The sequence below is a fragment of the Pteronotus mesoamericanus genome, unplaced genomic scaffold, assembly GCF_021234165.1.
Source record: "Pteronotus mesoamericanus isolate MK-2021 breed Mesoamerican mustached bat unplaced genomic scaffold, CSHL_Meso_final contig_116, whole genome shotgun sequence".
Classification (NCBI taxonomy): domain Eukaryota; kingdom Metazoa; phylum Chordata; class Mammalia; order Chiroptera; family Mormoopidae; genus Pteronotus; species Pteronotus mesoamericanus.
Genome location: NW_026555027.1, coordinates 30,643,490 through 30,658,411, shown reverse-complemented (window position 1 = coordinate 30,658,411; position 14,922 = coordinate 30,643,490). Strand labels below are relative to the sequence as shown.

The following is a 14,922-nucleotide window of genomic DNA, read 5'->3' as shown; positions in this document are numbered from 1 at the left end:
GGAGGCCCTTTTTTCCCAGTTCATCTTCCTCATTTACCTCCAAGGCCGTCTTTGGCAAGCATCTCTTACCTAGACTATTACAGCAGCCTCCAGTTTGTTCGCCGTACTGTTGCCAAAGGTGTCTTCACAAACCAACCAATTTTTGAGTCAAAATGCATATGACTCTCCTCCTTATTAAGAACAATCTCATTGTTCTTAATTTTATTTTCAGTCATACACCCTACTGACAATCCAATGAAATAATATCATTGAAATAACATTTGTTATTTCATTGATATGTCAATATCAATGAAATAACCTTTGTGAGTAAGAAGAGCTTCATACACATTATGCATTATTCTCTGGCATAGCTTGTTAGGGATTTCAAATATCCATCACAAGCTTGCTTCCTCATCTTATATATTCTACCATTTATCCCATCATCTGCACTCTGGTTCTATTACATTTCTTACTGTTTCTCAGGTTGGAATATTCTCTAAGTGTTTTCTTCTGAACACATTCTTAACTATCTGGAATACTATGTTGGAATAGAGGAAGGCCTTATGATGTATGTGTCTGTCATAGGCAGCCCGTGATTCAAATCTCGTTCTACAAATTTGGGAATGGTACTTAGCTAATTAGAATCTCTATTTTATCACTTGCCAATGAAGGTAGTAACATTGCTTATTTTACAGAACTTTTATAAAGATCAAATGAGACAGTGAATGTGAAGTGCTTGGCACTCTGTAAATCCATGTTCCTACCTTCAATCCTGTATCTCTCCTCACCTTTTATTTCCCATCTCCCTCCCTTATGAGTGGGTTTCCTTTCCATGCCCCCACAGTGCCCAGGGTGATACCTCTAAATTTGCAGCGTGACTGGACTTTGTCTGTTTCTTGTCCATTTCTCCATCTAGACAAGTAGTAATTAACCCAGGCTGCATACTTAAGTAACCTGGGAAGATCTTTCAAAGGTGCCCCTCCTTGGTCCAGTTAAATCAGAGTCTCTGGCCTGGAATGAGGTCGTGGTTTATAAAGTTCCCAGGTGATTTTCATGGTGAAGCCTAGACTAGAGACTCTTTGAGAGACGGGATTCATCTGCGACCCCACTGCCATCACGGCGCCGGGCATGGAATGGAGGCTCAACGTGTGCCCGTGGGACGGCGGATGTGTGCCTGCGTGACGGCCAGCTATCCGCTCCTACTCAATATACATTTCATAAACTTTACCCTGTTTAATTATGAAAATGAAAGACTGAAATTTAACATATTTTTAGCGAATTTACATTGATACAATGGTAAGCAATACTTAAACAGATAAAGGCATACTTTAAATTTTCTCAAAGTGGTTGTTGCTTCAGGCAACTTTGTATCCACAAGTTTGTATAGTTAGTGGTTCTTTTTTTTTTTCATTCTTCAGGTCCTGAGTTCTTGTTGGTGAGATGGCTTTAACCTATAAATCTTTTAAAAGGTGCTTAACTGCCTAGAGCTGAAATTAGCAGTCTACTTGCCACTCGAAGGTTTCTCAGTGTTGAGCTACTATATATAATTCTCTCCCTATTAGTGTTTATTTTTTTGCCTTCCTCTTGGAGTGTGTATGCAGATTTATATTTAACCTTCCTGTGTTCTTTCTTTTTAGTGATCCATTAATAACAGTGTTTAGCTGTAAAAATATACACAGTACCTCGAGAAAGAATGAAGAAAGGGACTAATGGCATTAAAAGCAATAGCTCTAGCAATTTGCTGAAATTAACTTTTCCCCATAATGGCTGATAGTACTGTCTTTTCTGAATGCTAAATTGAAAGTGATATGTAATAAAGTGTGTCTGTTCATATAGTAAATAGTGTCAGATCACCATGACTAATAAAATCAGCTTTCTCATTTAAATGCAAAGGATTTATAAGTTTATTTTCAGTAAGATTTGGTTTCGGGATGGCCTCTAGACACTAAACTAAATGGTGAGTAAGGGAAGTAGATTCTTATCTTTTCTCGTAAAGAGAGTCATGACTTAATTACCTCAGTTCTGGCCTAGAAATTGAAATGTTATCAGCTCAATGAAAAAGAAGAAAGTACATTTCAAAAATGTCTATGTTGGGGGATCCACATGTAGGGAGAATGCACAAGTTAGATATTTTTATTGAAATAAAAATGGTGGATTCCGGGACTATATGTAATTTCTTTACAATATTATTTTCTCTTAGGTAATCAGCTCTGATGTGGGGTCAACTGTTTCCTTCTGGATGATAGACACTGGGCAAAAAGTCAAACAATTTACTGGTTGCCATGGGAATGCAGAAATCAGCACTATGGACCTTGATGCAAATGAGACGCGGCTTTTGACTGGCAGCACAGATGGAACTATTAAGGTGCGAACAGAGTGATGCTTTTCTATCTGGATGTGAGGGGGCTGGAATATTGTGAGAGGAGGCACAGTGTTGACAATATTTATTTTTACTTTCTTGGCCTTGCAAGAAGAGCGATGAGACAAGATAAGAAGAGCTAAATAACCCAAACCAGCTAATAACAAAGCTGTTAGGAAGATAAACCTCTGTGGAAAAATGAACCAATGGTTTTTCTGAGTAAATTATTTAACATAAAAACAAAACTTGTCTTCCTTATTTCAGAAAGATTTTTTCCAGTGCTCTGGATAAAAAAATACTTTGGAGAATGAGAGGCCTGAATAATTTTCATGCGCTCCAGCTAATGTCTCTAGTTTTCTTTTTCTCATTTTAAAAAATGAGAAATCAGGGCAAGTAAGTAAGCTTTTAAAAATGGTATAGATGTAAGTTTTTCAGAAAATTCATATTTTAAAATCATCCCATTTTGTAATTTCTATCGCTTTTATGTAAAGGTGAAATAGTGAAGAAAGAAGAACAAGCATAATCATATTATTATTCATCTTAAACTAAAATGATTTTAGGCTTTTTATTTTATAATGATGATTAATTTCTTCTGGGAAGAAGGTGTTATTTTACTTCGCAAAAAAAATGATCACATTTTCATGCAGCGCTAGATGCGATGTGAAACCACCCTCCTCAGTGAATCTTCCCGCTCCCTTCAGCTCTGAGAGCAATGGCAGTGCTTGACTGGAGATGCCTTGTGACACTTTGAGGCAACAAACGAATGCAGTTTTCTGAGTAATCTTTAAATGCTTTTTAAACTTCTGTCACACAGGGAGTCGTAAGGGCATTGAGTAGACATACCTTCCATGATAAGATCTATGATGCATCCAGGCAAGCTTCAGGGAAAGTAAGGGAAAGCTCTCTGGATATGTGGGTATAACACTGTGGAAGTTGGGGCCAAGCATGCAGTGGGTTCTGGGCCGGTAACTGTCAGTGGGAAGGAGGTGCTGTGGCATGTTACAGGGAGAGTCTGCAAATCAGCCAAACTTGGCCTCTGGGAAGGTTAATGGCTTAACGATGAACTGGAAGCTTGGGTTTAAGCAAAGGAATCTAGTTCATGGGAGGACTGACTGGTAAAATATGTGAAGGAAATGGAATAATTTCAATCCTAACAGTTAAGGTAGAATAGAACAGGAGTAACTAGAAGTGGAGTATTAAACAGTAGCTTAGGCAAAAGGAAAAAGCAAGTATCCTCCCCACGAGTCTTGGGGTACAAGACAGAACTGAAAAGTAAAGGTAGTGAACTAGGTTCCCTTTACCCCTATCTTGGACAGTAACCATCCAGGGTAGGGCAGACGTGTCGATGGTTGCTAAAACGGTCCCAGCTTAGGGACTTGATAGGATCTGGGGAGAGTCAGATCTTCACAAGACCTCTTTGTGGGTATTATGTTCGGTGGGCTGGGTTGTTAGCCATGTGCAGAGGAAAACTAAGTGACATGGGTGAGGAGATGTGCACCGCTTTATGTCTCAGCTGAGCCTTGACATCTCAGAAGTTAATGTGGATTTAGTAGTATAATCACAGCTTTGGAAGGTACATCTATCTTTATCACAATAGCACAACAGAATTCTGAAATGTGGCAGCCTCTGCATAGGACACATAAATACAGCAGCACTGGCTGTGTTCTATGAAGAAACAAGAATGAATGACATTTTCCAATCTCATTTATCATTTAGCACCTAAGGTCAATACCTATGTAATCAAAGATTTAAAAATATTGCTCTATTTATCAAGGGTTTGAAGTGCCTGTTTTTATATCAGTTACTGTTTTGAGTAATTAATGCATGCATATAATAAAATTTAAAATACAAAATAGATATAAAGTGAAGAGAAAAATCTCTTTCTCACTCCTTTTCCCAACTCCATCCTTGTGGCTGCCACTTCTGCAAGTGTCTTGTGCATGCTGCCAGCCTGTGAGCACTTGTTTCTCAACGGCAGCTCACTATCCACGCAGTTCTGCATTTCCTTGTCTTGGACATTGATTCATACAATAATCATAATCTTAACTAACATTTATTGCATGTTTACAATGAACCAGGCACTGTCCTAGCACTTACATATGTATATGCACAGACATACACACACACATCAGTATGGTTGGTGCCATTATTATCCCAGTTTTACAGATGAGAAAACTGAAGCCCAAGGAGATAAAGCAACTTGCTTAAGTTTCCATAGCAGGAGCTTAAACACATGGAGGTGACTCATTCAGCTACATTACATGCTACTATATAGATATTCCATATTTTGATGTTCAGTCTCTTATTAATGAACAACTGAGTTGATTCAAATCTTTAGCTTTTATAAATAATGTTTTAATTTTTAAAATTCCAAGCAATCCTGAAGAGTACAGTTCCTATGTCATAAATAAGAAAACGCAATTTTAGAGACACACTTAGAGTGAGAACTAGGATTTCAACAGACTCCAAAATGTGACTTTTAATGATTTTAATTTGCCTTCTCCTTAAAAACATGCACTAATTTATTAGCCTTTGAATCAAGTATGATTAGAATAGACTAACAGGATTACACATAGAGTAATTAATATAATGGCTAAATTTAAATGATGAGAGGATTTTCTTTAATTATTACATATCCTAAGTGAATCAACCCTGGTTCAGAATGGAAACAAAAAAATTTAGAATAATCTTACTACACCATGTTGTTTTACTCATTGAAGAAGACATTTTCTTTTCTTGTCTCAAAGGTAATTTTAATTTTCCTCTTGAAGGTATGGAACTTCAGCGGATATTGTCACCACACACTAAATATTGGGCAGGAGGGAGCTGTGGATATTTCACAGATCCTGGTTCTTAAGAAGACAATACTGGTTACAGGCTGGGACAGGTATGACATGCTTCATGCAAAACTAATGGAAAGGCAAAAGGAGAATGTTCTTTTGAATCAAAATCTAAAAGAAGAAATAACCTAGAAACCTTAACTGATTCTGAGTCATTAACTTCCTGGTGACCTCTGTGAGTGAAAATTTTTGGAATTGACTGAATGCTTAGTGACTACGATGTTTTAATATTGTGTAGCTTGAGCAGTTTGAGAATTGTTATAGGGCTTTCTCCTGGCTTTGGGAAGTTGCCTTTTTCTTTAACCATTCCAGGTAGGTGCATAATAACACTTCCTGAGTATTAACTCCAAAAATTTCCCACATTTTATAGGCAATACATTCTTAATGTGTGAATGACATTATCTCAGCCATAAAAGGAGCCCATTCCTTCTCTTGTTGCTTATTTTAAGTTGCAGCCCAAGAGGGAAATAGCCCCCTGAATTCTGTGTTAGTACCTCCTTCATCTTCGGGCAGGGAAGGGCCTTTAACAGCCCACTTACTGTTCTCAAGGAGCAGTTCTTCCATTTCATTACAATGAAAATTACTTTCCTTTTTCCTGAGAGAACTAACGGATCATAAACAGGGTCTTTTCTATGGCACTGTATAAGCACTAGGAAAATTAAAATGTTATGTTTTGAAAATACATTGTCCATAAATTCAATATTTCACAAAATATTGCTCTAGTAAGTAATTTTCCCAACACTATTCACTATGGAATTGTTATCTTAAGGGTTTGAAGCCGGGATTAAACAGATTTTACACCTAGAAAACTAGCAGTATGTATTTGGGGATTTTTATCAATCATAAGAAAGGCTTTTCTTCTAATGCAAATGTATATATCCAGACTAAAAAACCTGGTGCCACATGCAATTTAGTTTTCAGGGGAAGTTTAACTATAAGGAAAGAAATATAGTCCAGATTATTCTACTTGATACTAAGAACTAATTCAATCATCCTCACCTTTGAAAGACAAGGCTTCTTTTCATCCCTGGAAGCAAACCTGATCCATTAATGACTCATAACCACTCCAACAGACTATGGCCTAATGATCTCTATAATTAGACTATGGCAATGAATACATTTAATTTTCTAATATCATGGCAGAGTAGATGTGTGGTATATGGCTGATCCAATTTAAATTTTGAACATAACAAAAAATTTTAAATTAATCAGTGTAATTTAAAACTTTAGAGATACCTTTTTTTTTTTTTTTTTAGAAATATAGTTAAAATTAGCATCAAGTATAAGATCTCTTGATTGCTTACAGGTAAAATTTTTAAAAGATGAGATGTATAGAGTCATCTAAAAATGACTTAAAGGGACACCCTCTGTTCTGATCTATATTGGTGAGTGATTATATTCTATAATCTTAGGGAGGAAGTTTTGGGAAGACTGAAATGAGAGAAGAAAAAGTCGCTACTCCTCCCATTCTTCTTCTTTTCCATCTTCCACAAGGTTGTCAGGACTTAGTTGGAATTGAAAGTTAAGGAACACATTCTCAACTATTTTATTTCACTTTATATTGTTAGATTTAAAAATTATATTTTCTTATGTTAGAATGGATTTTGAAGGATCTTTAAAAGGACCTTTTTGCCAGGAGGCATTTAACAAAAAAAGCAAGAGGATAGGTCAGCTCTTTGTTATAGCTGGGGAAAGATGGTTCCTTAAGCCAACTCTCCAATAGTTTAGTGATTAGAGAAGAAATAATTAGAAGATTGACAGTCAGCTTACTAAGCTCTCCTTAAAAACTCAGAGAAAACTGTTAAGCTGAAGCTTTAACTTAAGGTTGTAGCTAAATAAAGAGATGTATTTGATAATTTTGCCCAGAATGGAATAAGGATTCCATTTATTGAGTTAGGTAGACAAACATGCCATCTCATTTATTTTATTCATAGAGCAATGTAGCACTCAACACTTTACACATATATATACATTATTTAATTTAATCTTTAGCCTCATCTTGGAAAGTATACAATATTTTATAGATATCTCAAATCTCTATCTTTAGCTCTTCTCTCTCTGAACTCACTTATCCATTTGCTTGCTGAACAAATTTGGCTGCAATTCCAAATTCAACTTATTCTAAAATGGATGTATCATGTATTCCTCTCTTCAAAACCTGCTTCTTCTCTTACATTCAGAGTCTCAATTAACAGCCAGAGACTTGGACATCGATCTTTGCTTTTCTTTCTCATTCAGCTTCACCACCAACTAGCCACTAAGCCTTATCTATTTTATATTTTAAATATTTCTCAAACCTGTTCTCATTACTACTCAGCTGTACAACTGAGAGTGGTGTTTGCACATATGTGAATGTTGCAGCCTTCTAATTTGTTCTTTCATAATGCCTCCCTTTTACCTCTTAAATAGATACTGCACATTTTAGTTATAATGATTTTTTCCTGCACTGCATTCTATCAGTGTCACTTCATTGTTTGACATCCGTCAGAGTGTCTACATAATAAATTGAAGTTCCCTCTGGTGTGGACCTCTTTTTAGTTTCAGTCTCCTGTACATTCTAAATTCAGGGATCAACCTCCTGTCAGGGTGTTCCCATACAAACCTCACTGTTTCACATCCCCTTGCCTTTATTTTCTCCTCTCCAAGCATTTTCTCAGGTGGCTAATGTTTATTCCTATTTCAAATCTCATTCAGATATTTTCCCACCAAGATCTCTCTCTTTAATCCCAGAATAGAAATATGTCTCCTTTTTTTTCTTTGTGCTCTCTAGCTTCTTGTACTTTATCCGATGTGGAAATATATACATCATTGAGCATCTAATATCTGTACTTATTAGATGCTCAATGATATTTGTTGAATGACTTAATTAATGTTCATTGACTAGACAGGGAATCTGAGGATGAGCAAGATTAATTGCCCACTAGTCACACTCTGAATGAGAGGCATGCAGAGTAAATATTCAAATCTGTTTTCTCCTCACAATAAATCAGGAAGCTAAGTATTATCAACCCTCTTTTACAAGAAAGGAAACAAAGCTTTACGAAGTTGGGTAGCCTGGCCAAGCTTACAGAGCTAATAGGCAACTGAGTTAGAATTCTATACCAAAGTCCATGCTCTTTACATCATTTCTGAGTTATAGATGAATTCATTAAATCATTGGAAAGGAACTATTTTCTTTTAACAGATGATTTGATTGAGTAGGGTAGTCATATCAAGCAAAGCTAATGAATCATTTCTTCTCATTTGAAGAAGCACATAAAAACATATTATCAACTTAACAACACCTTAAAGTTTTAGCTTATCATTATTTTTCCTCTTTCCTTTCCACAAATATTTTGAAATTGAACCTAGATGAAAAACATTGAGTTAGGAACTATAATGGACTTTATGTGAAGAAGCATGATTCATGCTCTCAATGGTATCACATTCTAATTGGTGATTCAACACATACAAGGCGAGATATGGTAAATGTCACTGTAAAATTGTCCTAAGGGCCCTGGCTGGTGTGGCTCAGTGGACTGAGTGCTGGCCTGTGAAGCAGAGGGTCATCAGTTCGATTCCCAGTCAGGGCACATGCCAGGGTTGTGGCCCAGGTTCCCAGCTGGAGATGTGTGAGAGGCATCCACACAATGATGTGTCTCTCCGTCTCTTTCTCCCTCCCTTCCCCCTTCTAGAAAAATAACTAACTAACTAAATAAATAAATAAAATCTTTAAAAAAATTGTCCTAAGGAACACCTGAATTAAAAAGCCCATGTGAACTATATTTAGAAATGCTATGATTCTTACGTATAGAATATTCCTGTCAGATAAAAGAAGCCCCAAACTCACAACTACTAGAAATGTGTATCTTATCATTTTAAGCAAAATATACTTTACAGACAAAGTTGTGAATTGACATAGGGTCAATTAAAATAGACCTAGTTAAATACCTGGTCATATTTATTTTGGTAAAATTAAATGAATGAATGATCAGTTATCTTTGCATTTGTTTAAAGTAGTCAAGTAATATGTATATTTTGGTAAAACCAAATGAATAATCATATTAGTTTGCTATTTCATTCTGCTTTAAAATTTTGATTCTATACTTAACAACTCCCATGAAAATAGAGTCAGACTTAATTTCCTCCACTTTATTTCTCTTTCTTTCTGTTACAGATGAAATCACTGTTTATGAAACTTTTATCTTTGTCTAGACATACACATCTAGACATACAAATACTATTAAAAAATCTTTAATATAATTTCAAATAATTTTGAAAATATTGATAGCAGCATCCTTCACAGAGCTTTGTAAAAAGTAGGTGTTCAATAAATAGCTGTTTATGTAATTTGATTTCTAAAAATATTTTTAAGTGAAATAAGATTAGGGATTTGAAGTTCTTCAACAATAAAACTTACCTATCACAAGGTATTAAATGCTTAATAACTACGTTAGTAAGAAACTATAATCCTATAAGACTTAACGGGTTTCTACTATTAGAATAAGAGTTAGTGTGGAAATTTCCAAAGTTGTGATTTATTCTCAATAACCATGTTAGAGGTCAGGAGGAGGCAGGTATGTTTGAAATTCACATATAACCCTTAAACATAATTTTATGATGGTTTTAGTGTTAAAATTTACCTCCACAAATTTCAAGGAAAAGGATAAAAATGAACTGGCATATGGTGAACTAGTTCTATGCCTTCAGGGTACCCTTTTTAAGCCCAGAAATCAGTAGATAGGTTTTTATGATAATTGGACTAACAATGCATGAACAAATAACCTCAAAGGAAACAAGTAGTTGATTGTGTTCTTTTGTTCTTTCCATGACAAATTCTACATGATAAATTTTAGTAAAAGTTATTTTCCTAGCTCATTCATCTTAAAAAAGTTATTTTTATAAAACATTCTTTCTTTTTTGTATTTTTCTGCACTTGACAGGAAAACTAATTTTGTTCTTACAGAATTGGTTATTATATCTAAATTCCGAATCACAGTTATGATCATCTTCAGAAGGTGACAAATGACTCAGTAACAGTGCTCTCAGGATTTCAAATGTGAGTTGTGAAGTAGAACAAGTCAAGTCCTTCAATGTCAGAAAGAGCAAATCTCAGGCTCCTAAAATGGCCCTGAAATTGGCTCATTCTGTACTTTAATTTTACTCTTGGTAAAAGTATAAACTTAAAAAAGTAAGAAATACAGTGTAGATTCTGAAGGTATTTTAAGGATAACTGTCATTTCAAATGGAAGTTTCTCCTTAGGTTTTAGGAAAAAGGTGGCAGCTAATTAGTTTCTTGAGATTTGGACACACAAGGTCAAATATCAGAAGTGCTACTTTTTGCACCATTTTATGAAAAGCATTTCATGCCTTTGGGTGGTACTCCCTAAATATATCCAGTTAATATGGGTATCTTGGTGAAAGACATTTGACATTGAATTTTATCTGAGAGATAACAGAAGAGACAGAGGATTGGCCTCTTCCCTCTGACTCTCACCTCAGGCTCTCCATTCCCAAGGGGTAATCTCTTTAATCAAACTTGCCAATAGGTAAAGAAAAAATAAAATATACATATACATATAAAGCTATAATGATATTAATTACAATTTCAGAACTGCAGATTACCTTATCATATCTTGCTATACCTTGCATTAAAAGAATGTTAATATTAAATTATTAATTTCACAAATAGAATTATTCCTCCATCACTTCAGTGAATATTTATTAAATGCCTATTAAGTTCCAGGTATTATTCTAGGTACTGCTGATGAAGAAAAGAACAAGGTTCCTGCTGTCTTAGAGCTTAAGTATAGAAAAGAAATAGACCAATAAATATAGACCTAATACCACATAATGACAATGTAATAAAGAAAAATGACATTGGTGAGGGATGAGAGACTCAAGAGTGAGCCTTTAGTTAGGGTGGTCAGAGAAGACTTATTCAAGGAAGCAACATTTGAGCAGAGAATTTTTCATTTATTTGTTTGACAATTATTTATTGAACACTCTGTATATGGAGGTCACAATGCTTGCTACTGTGGAGTTGCAGAATAAGACAAGATCCCTGGCTTCCAAGAGCTTACAATCTAGCAGAGGAGTGAAGACTACATAGAATTTATTAAATGTTTTAAGTAAAATGTGAACAATGTAAGGGGTTGGAAGAGGGAGCTATTTTTTTCAACTCTAGTTACTAAGTACACCTACTAGAACAAGATAGGCCTTAGAGAATGGATGTGTGGATAGGTAGATGTGGGTCTGTGTGCAAAAGAAAATCTACAGAAGGATGGAAGAGAACATCATGAGTGAAGCAAAGCAGCTAGAAGCATGAAGGGTACTTAGAGAACAAAAAAGGTGCTTAGAGAGCAGTTAGAATATTGCTTGAGTTGAATAAGAAAGTGTGCTTTGGAAGCTTGGCCCCTGGATACTCCTAACAGTTCGAAACAGCTGCCATAAGCAAGATACTCATTTGAAACCTTATATTCTATCTTTAAAATCCATGTGAATATTGATTCTATTATATTAATTCATATATTCTTGTTTTAGTGAAAAAAATATTTTCCCCAAATTCTTTGAGTAAAATTAACACTTAGGAAGGTGTGTTGTGTTTACCTTTTGGCTTCCAGGAGCTCTGTCAAATATTTGGTTGGACATTCATGTTTTACTTCAAGAAGCACAGATAGAAGAATAGAGAGAAATCTAAAAAAGTTGATTGAATCCAAATATTACTGTGTTTTGAATAACAGACCCACATAATTTTGAATTTTTTTATGTAGGAAATGAAAAGCTAGTAAATGTTTTCCAACAGAACATGAGCTTTATCTTTGCTCATGTTATTTCCTCACTCGGTGTAGATTGTCTTCTTCACAATCCTGCTCATCTATATGGTCCAGCTCCAATGCGGCCCCTCAACTCAGCCTTCTGATTTCTACACCTGGAATTCCATGGCAGTTTGTCAGTACTTTCTTGGCATTTACCACATTTCACTGCATTTTAGTCATTTCATGCTTGCAGCTCTATCCTGCAGACTAGAAACTTCCACAGAGAACACAAGAAATGCTTGTAGAATAAATGCAGAATAAGAGCTTCCTGAAATGGAACGCATAATCCAGTACCGGGATGAAGAATGTACCAGAGGTGGGTAGACAAGAGGCAGTGAAACAATTAAGAAACTGTTGACATTTTTCAACCATAAGGTAGTGAGCACTGAACTAGGGAAAGATGGATATGTAACATATCTCAGAGGTAGAATCTGAGTACTTTATTGGAAAGAGAAAGAGGAAGATATGCAGAAAAAGAGAAAGACATGCAGGAGGCTGGAATTCTGATCTATTAATCAAAATAGGGAATTTAAGGAGGGCTGATGTTGAGGAAAGATGGAAAATTTGGATATTTTCTATATCGTTGATGTAAGCATTATATGCAATTGTTAACTGGCAAGGGAGAGCCACTCAACCCTGGAAAAAGTTATAAATGAAGGGAGATTTAGGAACCATTTATAAGTGAGCTAATGGTGGTCTACAACATTCCTGAACAAGCCTTTGGAGTAGAAAGATGGATTGGAAGAATGAAATTAGGAATGTACATATTAAAAGGAGGGAGAAAAAGAATGGGAGGGAAATTAAGGAATAGGGAATGAAAATCAGGGAGGCAGAAAGGGAAGCAGGACATACTAGAGTTTCCAGGAGGAGAAAGCCTCATCCATCTGAGAGTACGGAGTTGTAACATGGATGTGACAATTGGGAGACCTGTAGAGTCGTGGGAATATTGAAGTAAGATTTCAGGGAGGTGAAGAGAATGAGGGCACAGGCACCAAGCCTGTGGTTGCAAATGCTCATTGAGCTGTGTGTGACTCTAGAGAGAGGGAGAAGCTTAGCACAGGTTGGTAGGCAGGGCCCAGATCAGGTGGGATCAGGGAGGTACTAATGCCCTCCCAATTTAATTTTTGTACTTCTCCCCTACTCATCAGGGTTGAGGCGTTTTGTTCTCTGCCCATCCTAGCTTATCCTCAAATTCACTAGTACCCCAAGATATGGACCTTCTTAAAATGATTATTTCTGTTCAAAATGTATCTGTGCTATGTACCATTCCTTTCGAGTAGCATTTTCCAGGTGTGTTTCACAACTGGGGGTTCTTCAAGGTGCTCTATGTGAAAGGACTCTGTCGTCAAGTATGTATGGGAAATACTGCAGGGAATGTGAACATGTCCTGGATGCTCTGATAAAAGACAATTTAGTACCATATTTTGCCATGTATAATGCGCACTCATGTTTTTGGCCCAAACTTTCAGGGAAAAAAAGCCTTTTGTTTTAATTTTTTTACTCAATTTTTTATTCATTTATATTTAGAAACAAAACAGATTCTTGTATTCCAGGTATTTTGCATACAGATATCATTATTGCTTTCTAGAGTTACACTTTTAACACATAAGCATAAATAAAAGAATTTAAAACACTTATATAGATACAGAATTAGTACTACCCACAGTCAATGCACATCCTTATTTTTTCCTCAAGAATTTGGAGAAAAAAGTATACATTATACATGGAAAAATATGGTAATTTTGTTCAAACTACCAAATATTATTTGTTCACAGACCCATCCTTTTTTTAGTTACTGTCACAAAACTCTTAGTGCTTCCATATGGGGAAACTTTGCTTGAGGGTCTTGATGATGGACAATTAATCTGATAAATGCATACAAGTTTGGTATTAATGATTGTGGAAGGACAAGTAACCTTCTAATACTAAGTATTTAAAATTTAACAGGTAATTTAATAAGAGAATCCAAAGAAAGTTCAAGGTGCAAAGTTCAGTTCTAAAGGATGACATGTGGGGATAACATTTTGGGCAGTGTAGTGTTTTAGGTCTCTCAAGTCACACTGTCCAAGCGGACGATGGCTGCTCAATATCTATTATCACTTTTCAATCCACACCTTAATTTTTTAGCTTTTTGACTAGGGCTATTACTGTGTTTTGACCTCAGAACTTCAATCCATTTTTCATGCAACCTGAAGAATGGAAAGGAGGAATACAGCAGGGAGATGATATCTGGTGTGCTGCGTTTTCACCTCTACAGACTCTTGTAACAGATTAACTAAACCTTCACTTGACAGTCAAGGGGGAAAGTTTGGTTTCTTTCATCTCACTCACTAAAACAAGCAAACAAAGAAACAAACAAAAAAACCTTTTCCCATGCAAAATGAATATTTTTGAAGAAGCAATCCTTGAACTTAAAGCTGCTCTTGGTCCTTATTTCTAGGGTTTCAAATTCTATTTTCACCATTTGCAACTCACAATATCGAGCAAGTTATTTACACTGTAAATCATAGTTTTCTCTGGCTAACAATAATGTATCTATATCTTAGTTTATAGTGAAGATTGAGTAAGATAATTTGTGTAAGGGCTTAATGCAGTTAGCTTTTAGTTTTATTGTCCTTTTTTCAGGAGAAGCATTAGGGCTCCTGAATACAAATTGCACTTCTGTGGTATTCAGATGTTTCATAATGGGATTGTGTTAACCCTTTGGCACAATGTAGTCTAAGCAATATTGGTTAAAGACTGGCTTCATAAAAATGTGAACACATTTAAGCTCTTAAAAACATCCATGGACAGACTTTGACGTGACATATTAAAGAGAATAAAAAAATGTTGTATCATTTCTGGCCAAAGAAAACAATTTAAAAAGACAGATTGCACCATGAAATTAACAAGCCCATATTTTGACAGGCTGCTTTTTAAAATAGAATAAAAAATGTCATCAATTAAG

General features: G+C 35.6%; 1 protein-coding gene across 1 annotated transcript in view; it reads left to right on the top strand.

Moving 5' to 3' along the window:
- WDR49 (WD repeat domain 49) overlaps positions 1 to 14,922 on the top strand; it is a 127,672-nt gene that overhangs the window by 67,011 nt on the left and 45,739 nt on the right. Inside the window, 3 exon segments of the mRNA XM_054575642.1 lie at positions 2,180 to 2,344; positions 5,110 to 5,225; positions 14,115 to 14,268. Of these exon segments, the coding sequence (XP_054431617.1) occupies positions 2,180 to 2,344; positions 5,110 to 5,225; positions 14,115 to 14,268 (435 nt within the window).